The sequence below is a fragment of the Hyperolius riggenbachi genome, chromosome 3, assembly GCF_040937935.1.
Source record: "Hyperolius riggenbachi isolate aHypRig1 chromosome 3, aHypRig1.pri, whole genome shotgun sequence".
NCBI lineage: Eukaryota > Metazoa > Chordata > Amphibia > Anura > Hyperoliidae > Hyperolius > Hyperolius riggenbachi.
The window spans coordinates 359,145,943-359,158,063 of record NC_090648.1 but is presented as its reverse complement, the minus strand read 5'-3'; the positions used below and the strand labels follow the sequence as shown (position 1 = coordinate 359,158,063).

At 43.3% G+C, this 12,121-nt stretch overlaps 1 protein-coding gene across 1 annotated transcript in view; it reads right to left on the bottom strand.

Annotated features, from left to right (window-relative positions):
* The window catches only part of LOC137561542 (uncharacterized), a 61,623-nt gene that overhangs the window by 36,098 nt on the left and 13,404 nt on the right, over positions 1-12,121 (bottom strand). The window contains exons 6-8 of the mRNA XM_068272857.1: positions 8,920-8,970; positions 5,458-5,523; positions 3,053-3,103 (exon numbers count right to left, since the gene is read on the bottom strand). Coding sequence (XP_068128958.1) covers positions 3,053-3,103; positions 5,458-5,523; positions 8,920-8,970 — 168 coding nt within the window. The remainder of the gene's footprint in view (positions 1-3,052; positions 3,104-5,457; positions 5,524-8,919; positions 8,971-12,121) is intronic.

Genomic DNA, 12,121 nt, shown 5'->3' with positions numbered 1-12,121 from the left:
TGTAAATCAGGGATTAAAAAGATTTTACAATGGGCAATCACTGACTAAGGCCTGGTGCACACCAAAAACCGCTAGCAGATCCTCAAAACGCTAGCGGATTTTGAAGCGGATTTTCTGTTTATTATGAAGCGTTTTGCTAGTGTTTTGCGGTTTTGTGTAGCGTTTTTTTGTTTAGCAGATTACAGATATTGTTACAGTAAAGCTGTTACTGAACAGCTACTGTAACAAACGCCTGGAAAACCGCTCTGATCTGGCGTTTTAACAAGCGTTTTTCCTATACTTAGCAGAAACGCTTCCGAAATCCAAAAAATGCTGCAGCCCGGGAGTTTGCGTTTCAGCTAAAATCGACCCGCTCTGGTGTGCACCAGCCCATTGAAATACATTAGCCAAGCGGATTTACTGGCGGATGCGGCCGGGGGATCGCATCCAAATCCGCTCAGTGTGCACTGGGCCCTAATCATTTATACATAATTATTGTAAAAATGAAGCACTTTTTGTATTACATTATTTTCACTGGAGTTCCTCTTTAAAGGGAACCTGTACTGAGTAAAATTATTTAAAAATAAATACATGAGGTAACTTCAAATGAACATTACATAGTTACCTTGCCATCAGTTCCTTTCAGAAGCCCACCATTTTCTTCTGACAATGATCCCTTCCAGTTCTGACAACATTTTGTCAGAACTGAAATATATCAGTTGCTGTCAGTTATAGCTGAGAGGACAACCGATGTGCCAGGTAATGTCCATATTTCCCTATGGCTCATGTGGGTGATGTTACAGTTTAACAGTGTGCTGACCAGGAAGCTGTTATGGGGTAATGGCCATTTTCAAAATGGAGGACGGAGAATTCCTTTGATCACAGTGGACAAACAGGACGCTGGAGAGGAGAAAGAGATTGAGGAGCAGACTACTCGGGGGGGGGGGGGGGGGGGGTAAGTATGACTTGTGTGTGTTTATTTTGACTTTTGATTTTCAGTTCAGGTTTTCCTTAAGACTTATTCGAATGTATCACCCCAGTGGCAAATTCATATACATCACAGACAGGACTCCTGATCATTAGAGCCTCAGGGTTTGGCAAGTATGGTGGTTGGCATGCTAAAATTAAGTTAAAAGAAAAAAGGCAGTTTTAAAAGGGGAAAAGAAAAACACAAAAGGAAGAGAAAAGAAAAAAGAGGAGACAATACAGGCAAAGTAGTGAAGAAGAGGGAAATATATGAAATAATAATTAGGTATACAGATGAGAAAAAAGAAGTATATAGATGAAAAAGATGTTAGAGGAGTTAAATGTATTCCTTTATCATAGCATTTGTATATTACATGTTTATTAAATATGTTAATTGTATGCCAGCAGTGGGATAGGGGCTTCAACTACTCAGTTCACTGAAACTATAGTGTCAATCTATTGACTTAAGGTGGCCATACACTGGTCGATTTGCCATCAGATCGACCAACTGATAGATCAGTCTCTGATTGAATCTGATCAGAGAGGTATCGCACGGCTGCCTTTACTGCAAATAGATTGTGAATCGATTTCAGCATGAAACCGATCACAATCTGTGGAGTTGCTGCTGCCGCCGCTCCCACATGCATTACCTGATCCGGCCGGCGCGAGTCCCCCGGTCTCCGCTGTCTTCTTCTCCGCTCTGGGCTCAAGGGCTGCAGCTTCACTGAACTTCCTGTCCGGGGAAGTTAAAACAGTAGAGGGCGCTCTAATGTTTAAACTTCCTGTCGGGACAGGATGTAAGTGAAGCCAGCCGGAACCCAGTGGAGAAGGAGAAGCGGTGATAGCAGGGACTCGCGCCGGCCGGAGCAGGCAATGTATTGCCGCTAGCGTCGGTCGTCGGGCATTCGAACGCCGCTATCGACGCACTCCCGACCCGCCGGCGATCAAGCAAAATCTTCCGCACGGACCAATCGATGGGAACATTTGATTTCGGATGGAAATTGATCGTTCTGTCAGCGTTTGCGCAACGATTTCACAGCAGATTCAATCACAGTGATCGAATCTGCTGTATATTGGCGGGAAAATCATTAGGTGTATGGGCCCCTTTAAAAGTCAAACATATGCTTGAGGAAACTCGGCTTAGGTGATCATTGAGTGCTATCTTTCTCAAAAATGTAGCATGTGTGCAGTTGTCCCTCAATGCTGTTTAGGGATCCACCACAGTGGATTGTTAAATGACCAGAGACATATGAGCCCGTCGTGCTTTTACTTATCAGCCCTATTGGATTCCACTTATTCATACCTGTTGTGCTAAACTCCTTCCATTGAACAGCTCATGCTGATCAGGTATAACCAAACAGTGTCCATGTGTGTACACTCAAAAAGGGCACCGTGGTAATTTAAGTACCGGAGAAAGCTGATAGTGAAATAGCAGTAAAATTACTGCTATTTCACTACTTTAATAGCAAAAGATCAGTCATTTTAACAAATATTTAGCTAACACCTAACCTAACCCTGTTCTCACATGAGCCCTCCATCTACTGATGCCTAACCCTAACTATCCCCCCAAGCGAAGTGTGGTGTATATGCAAGGCTTAACAGTCATGGAAGTCTTTTCTCCAGAAACAGCACCCCTTTTTTTTCCCATTTCTCTATATTTTAATAGTCTCTCCAGATAGTCCCCAATAAAAATTTGGTTAAACCAGTGCAGGCTTGTTTTGCGCGCATAAAATAGTATCACAAGGAAAGATGGGCACCAGCTGAAGCCGATATAAGTGTAAACAATGATACTGCTGTGAACTGGGCACCAAATGAAAATATATTTACAGTGGTAATGATAATAAAACATTGGTAACTGTTATCGATATTTTACTACAACTAAACCTAACTCTACTCTCACCTAAAACCCTTCCTGACCCCTAACCCTAAGATCCTCCTTCCTGACACCTAAACCTAAAATCCCCCTTTCTGACGCCTAACCCTAAAATTCCCTGTGTATTTGCTTGATACATTTCTTAAAATGTTGCTTGCCCAGAATATTCTGTGTTATTAGCCTAAAACTGGAATTTTTGGTAATTGCAAGTTAGAAAAAAATGACATGCCTTACCAATAACTTGCAAGCAATATTTAACAGTTTTCCTGTAATCTTCAGGTCATCCTAAAGGGGACAAAGCACTCTTATTTAGAAAAAGTACATTTTATGGGTGTACATTAATTATATATTTATACGCAATATAGTTAACAAAAGCATACTAGTTATAGTGATAGTGAGCCAATTTGACTGTGTACACTGCCAGAATTGTACATAACTATGTTCACAAAGATGAACATTTTCACAAATGGGTCATGAAAAATATATTTAAAAAAATGCAATTTTTTTTGCAAATTTCTTGTTAATGGACATATGTCTTTTTTTCACTCAAATTACTAAATAACTTCACTGAATCATCAATGTTGTAAATTAGATGCTTAAGATAATAGTATTTTTTTAAGAAATCACAAGTTGGCATACTAATCAATATTTAATTACTTTAATTTGTACCTTTTGTAAAATACTCATATTATATTATGTTTGGGCATTTCATTTTATGGCCATTTAAGAAAAACCTTCCTCATGGCCTGGCTGTCACAAGTTAACTCATGATTTGAGACATTTGGGAAATTCATTCTGTTGACATTTAAACTTATTGGTTAATTCTGAGTCATTCCCAGCAGGTCTGCCATGCAGATTAGCCACTCTCTGACTCAAGATATGGCAAAGATATTACAAGAAAGATGGTTGGTTCAAACTTCTTGCATGGCCCATGATATTTACTCTCATGTTCCTAAATGGTATCTAAAGTGGCATGCAGCATAATGAGATAAACAATAGTATGTCCAGTCTCTGTATGCTTTAGGGCTAGGTTGTTTTATTTTATAGTACATGTCCTGCTTTTTTACTCTAGAGTAAGTACAACACAGGGTCATAACCATCATTTACTATTCCCATTGTATTTTGCAGCTAGAACACGGTAGGCTTTTAGGCTTTTTGTTGGGGTAGAATCATTCTTCACTAGGAGTGTAAACATTGGGATATATCAAGATTAAAAGGAACCCAAGGTGTGAGACCCGTGGAAGCTGTCACATTTATTTCCTTTTAAACAATACCAGTTGCCTGGCAGTCCTGCTGATCTTTCTGGTTAGTAGGGTTTAAATCACACACTTGAAACAAACATACAGCTAATTTAGTCAGATTTGTCATAGATATCTGATCTGCATGCTTGTTCAGGGTCTACTGCTTAATTGCTTGCTGACCGCTCCACGCCAATTTGCGTGGACGTGGCGGCAGCCCCAGGACTGCCCAAGTGGCATGAAGTCCTGGGGCGGGGTTTTGCAGGAGATTGCGCTCCGATCTGTCATCAGTCTCCCAGTGGCGAAACGTCTATTTACATTGTACAGCACTGCGATCTATGGCAGCGCTGTACTAGGGACAGCCGTGTGACACGGCTGTCCCCCTGGGAGGCACAAGAGTGATCTGCTGTCATAGGCTGGTGGCTATGACAGCCGATCGCGGTGATTGGCTGGTGGGGGAAGGGAGTGCTGGTTATAAAATAAAAAAGTTGTGAAATTTATTTTAAAAAACCAAACAAAAAATAAAAAAAATAAACAGAGCGGTAGGGATCAGAGCCCCCAACAGAAATCTCTGTTGGTGGGCAGAAAAGGTGGGGGATGTCACTTGTGTGCTGAGTTGTACGGCACTGCAGCGAGGCCTTAAAGCTTCACTGGCCTACATTCTAAAAAATAGCCTGGTCGCTAGGGGGGTGTAAGCCTATGGTTCTCAAGTGGTTAATGTGATAGAGGCAGAAGATAAGCAGGACAGCTAAACAATGTGCATTACAGGTAGTCTCCAGTTAGGAGATAGGGACTGTAGGTTCGTTCTTAACCTGAATCTGTTCTTAAGTCGGAACATTGTGCCATCTCTGTCCCCTGTACCTCCTCCATGCCCCCCCCCGCTCGCCGATAACCCGCTGTACCTCCAGTGTCCCCCTCTGTGTCACCTCTGCGCTCTGTACCTTGCGTATACAAGTTTAAAAAGCCATTTTTTCTTAGAATTTTTTTAAAATCGATTTTCTCAAAAACTACAAGTCCATTTTGGATTTTTTTTTTTTGGGCTTGTTCCCATGGAAACACAGAATCCATGCCGTTTGTATCGGTGAGTCGTTCGTAAGTTGGGCGTTCGTAAGTCGGGGACTACCTGTATTTAAAAGGAAATAAACATGTCAACCTCCATATCCCTCTCACCTCGGGTTCCCTTTAAGCACCATTCAGAATGACTAACAAAGGCTGCTGTCCCAGAAAGAGATAGAAACCAGCATGATCTGGTTGCAAGTATTCATAGAAATATTATTAATATTGATTATTGTCTACCTAGAAACCCAGGACAGCATCATATCTGTATCAACTTCTCCGTGCTCAAGATTTGGCTGCAGTATACAGTAAGTCACTGTTCCCTGACATATTAGTAGTAATTACCGCAATTCTGAGAATTTCAAAGACGAGCCTGTCAGCAATTTTTCCTGCATTGTCAGTAATTTGCTCCTATATTAAAGGGGAAACAAATAGTCAACAAAAAAAGAGACAGAATATCAGAAGAGACAGAAATGTATAAAAACATGGACTTGTAGATAGCTATGCCCCTGTTTGAATTAATTTACAAAAGCACATTTTCAATAATTAAAACAAAGAGCACAAGAATTAGATGTTTTCAGCAGTCAGTTGTGAAGGCACCTAACTGGTTAACACAAAGGCTATCATTCATGAAAGTGCTGTTGGTATGGAGAATCAGTGCTGGAAAACACCGCTGGTGGTGTTTTAGACTTCTGGCTGCTGATTCATAAAAAAGGATACAGTTGCGATAGCAGTGCGGAGATTCCCCGAACTAGGTTGGCGGTAGGCAGGCGGTAGGCTTGCTGAGACACGGAAGCTGCCGAGTTGATACATTTCTCCGTGTTCCGCTCTGCTGCAGCTGCCTGGGAGGTCTGTGTGGCTCCATTCACTTACATTGTTATCGCCACATCAGAGGGAGCGGTACTTCCCGACCTCACACCGCATGCGGTGATCTTTATGAATTAACATTTTGCTACATTTTTTACAATAATCAATGCACAAGGCGGTGATTTATCGCTGTGCTCAGTAAGGTCAGCTTTTGATGCGGAAGGAGCCTTTATGAATGCAGATTTTGCTACGTGTGCGGTAAAGTCAGCTGTTTTAAGCATTTCCGCACGCGGAAATGCTTTATGAATGATAGCCAAAGAATCAGAGTGCATTTGCATTTTGTGATGTCTATCTCCTCCAATGAATCAACCACCATTTTTGTGAAAGATGTCAACTGAACACAGCTCAGCACATCGTACCACTGTAGGGCCCTCAATAACAGTCACAAAAAAGTGTTAAATACATCCTTTCAATACATATGTGAATACTTTATACCTTATATTCAAAGTAAGAATCTGTCTCTACCTTATCCTGGAAAGCACCGATTTAGACAAAATACTGACATTGCCTCATGGCAGAGTGAGGCCCTTTCACACTGGGACATTTTCATTGCTTTACCCATTTTTACCACAGGGTAATGCTAAGTAATGAAAGTCAATGGGGCATTTCAGATTTGATGGGGTGGGGCGGAAGCTTCCGATCTTACGCTACAGCGGGTTATCGGCGAGCATCTCCAGTGTCGTGCTGCAACCAGAAGTCATGTTAGTTAGTGGCACCGCAGATATTTTAAACTCTTACATATTCGGGTTGTGGTGAACATGCGGGGAAGCTTATTTTTCAATACACTTCTGTACAATTCATATTTCCGCCACAGGAAGTGAGCACTAGAAAGCCTTACTTCAGATTTGATTTGCTGCGTGAAGGCTCATTACTGCACATTGCCGTAAATAATTATAAGGCCTTTTGGGGCAACCTGAGATACAAAATCTCCCCCCTGCATTTACACACTACAGAGTTGTGCAGGGAGTAATATTCACCTGCTCTAGCACTGCAGGTCTCTTCCACGCATCACAGATGCACACTCTCTGCTACCATTCGCCAGCTCCTAATCCTGTGACTCGCACTGGCCTTGTGAGTAGGCAAATGGCAGCAGAGAGTGTGCCGGATTTGTACTTTCCAGCATCCTAGGCCGGCTGTCACCAACTGCCTACCCCCCCCCCCCCCATTCTGTACAACTCTGACTAGTGATCACTGGTTTGAATGGGCTCTCCTCTGTTTTGCTGCTCTGCCCAGTGTTCAACAAAGAAGCAGTGTATGCTCTGTCCACTCCATGGCTTGCATACTTAGAAATGACACTCATGTATGAGCAGCACTTGTCAAGTATGCATACCCATAACACTCCCAGTACATCCGTACAGGAGTGCGAAATTACTAGGAGTCCAAGTGCACAGAGCATGCACTGTTTCTTTGTCCTTTGTGCAACTAGCTGCAGTCAGAGAGCCACAAACAGGGGACAGTGCAGTGCAATGGAGAGAAGCCCATCCAAAACAGAGAACAGGTAAGTAGAAGCAACCTAAACTACACACACTGGTACAGATGTAGTGTGATGCTAGGCACACACAATGCAATTTTCTGACAGATTTACTGTCAGATCGATTATTTCCAATACATTTTTCAATTGATTTTCCGTTCACTTCTATGAAAAAAATAATTCAGAAAACCTATTGGAAAGCAGATCGGACCTGTTGGAAATAGTCATTTTGACAGTAAATTTGTCAGAAAATTGCATTGTGTGTACCTAGCATAAGCTCAGGCGTACTTTACACAGTGTCAATTTAGCACTTAGGGCAAGTTAAGACAGATCTGCAGGAAGTTTTAAAGCTTTGTAACAGAATAATAGTATTTATTGGCTAACCAAAGGAAAAACAGTGAGCCTTTGGCTAATAAGCCTTATTCAGACTTTGTTGCTCTACAAGATGTTAGAGCACACAGCTATATATACAGTCAGCAGGAGATGCATAGATTGTTTTGTTAATATAAACACATGTAATACAGTTGTCATTCTGTTTCAAAACATCCTGCTTTCACTGATGGCTAACACAGCACAATGCTTTGCTGCTTCTAAAAAACTGTCAGGAAAGAGTTAAACTGTAGCACAAAGAATGTTGCTGTCATTCCCTAGGGGAAAAAAAACAAATAAACCATAAATTAAACAGGTCTAAGGTCTTTAATAGCTCTGACCGATAATAAACAGCAGTAAGGGGGAGAGGAGAACTGATCATTTATGTCCATGAATGCACGCATAAAGAAATTAATCCAGATTCAAGAGTTCTACTACTTGATTTCTTCTCACAGAAGCTTGTATGTCCCTTCTCATCATACAGAGGACATGACCATCAGGTGACAGCAGATGCGGACTGCTGTCATCACACACACACTGCACAAGTGAGAGAGATGCAGGGATCTCTGGAATTTAGGCAGACCAAAACAAAGCAGGAGAGTTAATTTACTTTGACATGTGACCTCTTATCTCTCCAAGTCCTTCGCCCTGCTAATGTTTATCGCCATGGCCTTTGTGGCCTTCCCAGAAATCTGGCCCTGGTGATGCATGGAGTAGACTCGCAATGCTGGAGCAGGTTTATATTACACTGCTCCTGCTGCATGTAGGTGGGGAGAGAGGGATGGAGAGAGTGCCCCAATCCCCCCCCCCTTCCTCCAGTGGGGCTATTGTCACACCCCTGCATAAACACTATTTTGCATTTGCATTTTGCATTTGCATGAATGGAAACCAGAGAATCTCTGAATGCCCACAAGACTGGTTAAACAGTGGTTTAACAGTATGGGACAGGGCTTAGTGTAAACTCTGGTGTTTAGTCAGAATTACAGTGCAGAGTGACAGAAAATTATAGTGAACAGCTACAAGGTCTGTTTTAAAGTTACAACACTGGAATTACATTCAGACACATAATACATAAACCAGCCTTATGAAACAGTTCATACCAGAGTATCTTTGGTGCCCAGAACCTCATCAAGTGAACAGCCCGCATCTTTCTGAAAGAAGCAACAAATGATAAATTTCGTATTGCACACAGACTATAAGGATTGCACATTTATTGCACTTATAAAAAATGATATTCAATTCTGATGTAAATAACAAATCAAATTCACACCAGTGGCAATCAAGGGGTGTCAATGGACATCTCTACCATTCACTGAGCACCCCAATCTGTGACTAATGGAAAAGTACACAATTTAGTTATTAGCTTAGAGAGTGGCACTACATACAACTCTCCACCTGCAGATAAGCGTGACCTGCATGCTTATTCAAGGTCTATTACGAAAAGTATTAGAGGCAGAGGATCAACAGGACAGCTATACAATGTGCATTGTTTAAAAGGAAAAACAATGTTGCAGCCTCCATATCCCTCTCAGGTAATTTGGCTGTCCTAAATAATTAGCCTACACGTTGTTTTACACAGTAAGCACTGTAGTTTTGACTACATATAATAACTTTTTTAATCAAGGCAATATGATTTTGGGTAAGTTCCCACTATGTGCGTCATGTTGCATTGCACTGTGCTGCTGCATGTGAACACACTGACTATACAATTTGAATGGTCATGATCAAATCTCTGCAATTTAATGGACCACATTATCATTACACAGTTTCTGGATAACTTGTGCGATAATCTACTTGTTACATGGCAGCAATCAATACCAAATGATTGAACACCAATACATAACAAATTTTCATGCAATGAAAATAACATACACTTTTACTCAAATGTGTGCAATGTGTTTTGCCCATGTTATAGTGCGGGTGTTACATAAAGCACATAGTAGCACTTAGCCTTAATTATACAGGTTCTGATGTGCCTGCCTTGTGCTGTTTAAAGAAGACAGCTTTATTGTGCACCAAAGTGTAGATGAAACATTATCTGCAGATCTTTGAGCCAGCAGTAGAAGATAGGGACCTGGAATCCTAGGGTGGACATGGAATTTAGAAACCAACCCAAGGTATAGCACATTTATGTACCCAAGTCTTTGCAGGTTTACTATCTTAACCACTTTAAGACCTCTCCATGCCGATTGGCGTGGATGCGGCGGCAGCCCCAGGACTGCTCAATGCCAATTGGCATGAAGTTCTGGGGTGTCGTTTTGCAGGAGATCACACGCATCTCCACTTGTCTTCCAGTGGTGATCGCCGCTAGGAGATTGTTAGACTGCATCTATTTACATTGTGCAGCACTGCGATCTACGGCAGCGCTGAACTGGGGAAAGCCGTGTAACACGGCTGTCCCCCAGGGAGGCTCAGGAGTGATCGGCTGTCTTAGGCATCAGCTGATGCCTAAGACAGCAGATCGCTGTGATTGGCTGGCGGGTGGAGGGAGGGAGGGGAAGAAAAATAATTTAAAAAAAGGGCAAATTTATTCTTTTTTAAAAACACAAATAAAAAAATAAACAAACATCCCAGCAGCGATCAGAGCCCACCAACAGAGAGCTCTGTTGGTGGGCAGAAAAGGAGGGGGAATCACTTGTGTGATATGTTGTACGGCCCTGCAGCAAGCCCTTAAAGCTACAGTGACCTGAATTTTAAAAAAATAGCCTGGTCACTAGGGGTGTGTATGGTCCTGAAGTGGTTTTTAATAGGGGTGGGACGACGAATCCTGCGAATCCACGAATCCCTCGAATATTAGGAAATATTCGAGATTCGTGGATTCGAATCCCGACGCCATTTTCCACAATACGAATCCGCCGAATCCCGACGCCGCATCGCCGCGCATCCGCCGCTCGCATTCGTCCTCCTCCGACCTCCCCCCCGCGCCTCCTCCGCTCGCCCCCCCTGCCCGCATAGTTTCCATCCACTCACCTATCGCGGAGCGCAGAGCGGCAGACCTCTCGCCGACTTCCTGGTTCCCCCTAGTGACCGGCTCTTACAATGACGTCATCAGTAAGAGCCGGTCCGGCCACTAGAGGGAACAAAGAAGTGACGAAGAGGTCTGCCGCTCTGCGCTCCACGGGAAAGGTGAGTAGATTCTTGCAGGGGTGAGCGGAGGAGGCACGGGGAACGGAGGGGGCCGTGGGGGGGTTGGCGGGAGGGCGAGGGATTTCTACCTACCGACCTACCTACCTACCTATCTACCTACCTACCACTATCCCTACCTACCTACAGGCCTCTATACCTACCTACCTACCTACCTACAGGCCGCTATACCTACCTACCTACAGGCCGCTATACCTACCTACCTGCAGGCCCCTATACCTACCTACAGGCCCCTATACCTACCTACAGGCCCCTATACCTACCTACCTAAAGGCCCCTATACCTACCTACCTACCTAAAGGCCCCTATACCTACCTACCTACCTACCTACCTAAAGGCCCCTATACCTACCTACCTACCTACAGGCCACTATACCTACCTACAGGCCTCAATACCTACCTACCCACCTACCTACAGGCCCCCTATACATACCTACCTACCTAAAGGCACCTATACCTACCTACCTAAAGGCACCTATACCTACCTACAGGCAACTATACCTACCTACAGGCCACTATACCTACCTACCTAACGGCCACTATCCTTACCTACCTACCTACAGGCACCTATACCTACCTACAGGCAACTATACCTACCTACAGGCCACTATACCTACCTACCTACCGGCCACTATCCTTACCTACCTACCTAAAGGCCGCTATACCCACCTACCTAAAGGCCGCTATACCTACCTAAAGGCCCCCTATACGTACCTACCTACCTACCTAAAGGCCCCTATACCTACCTACCTACCTAAAGGCCCCTATACCTACCTACCTACCTACAGGCCACTATACCTACCTACAGGTCTCAATACCTACCTACCTACAGGCCCCCTATACGTACCTACCTACCTAAAGGCACCTATACCTGCCTATACCTGCCTACCTACATACCTACCTATACTTAAGGCCCTATACCCTGCTACCTATACTGAAGGTCCCTTTACCTACCTACCTACCTAAAGGCCCCTATACCTACCTACCTACCTACCTAACTATACTTAAGGCCCTATACCCTGCTACCTATACTGAAGGTCCCTTTACCTACCTACCTACCTACCTACACTGAAGGCACATGTACCTTACTACCTATACTGAAGGCCCCTATACCTAGCTACCTACCTATATTGAAGGCACATATACCCTGCTACCTATA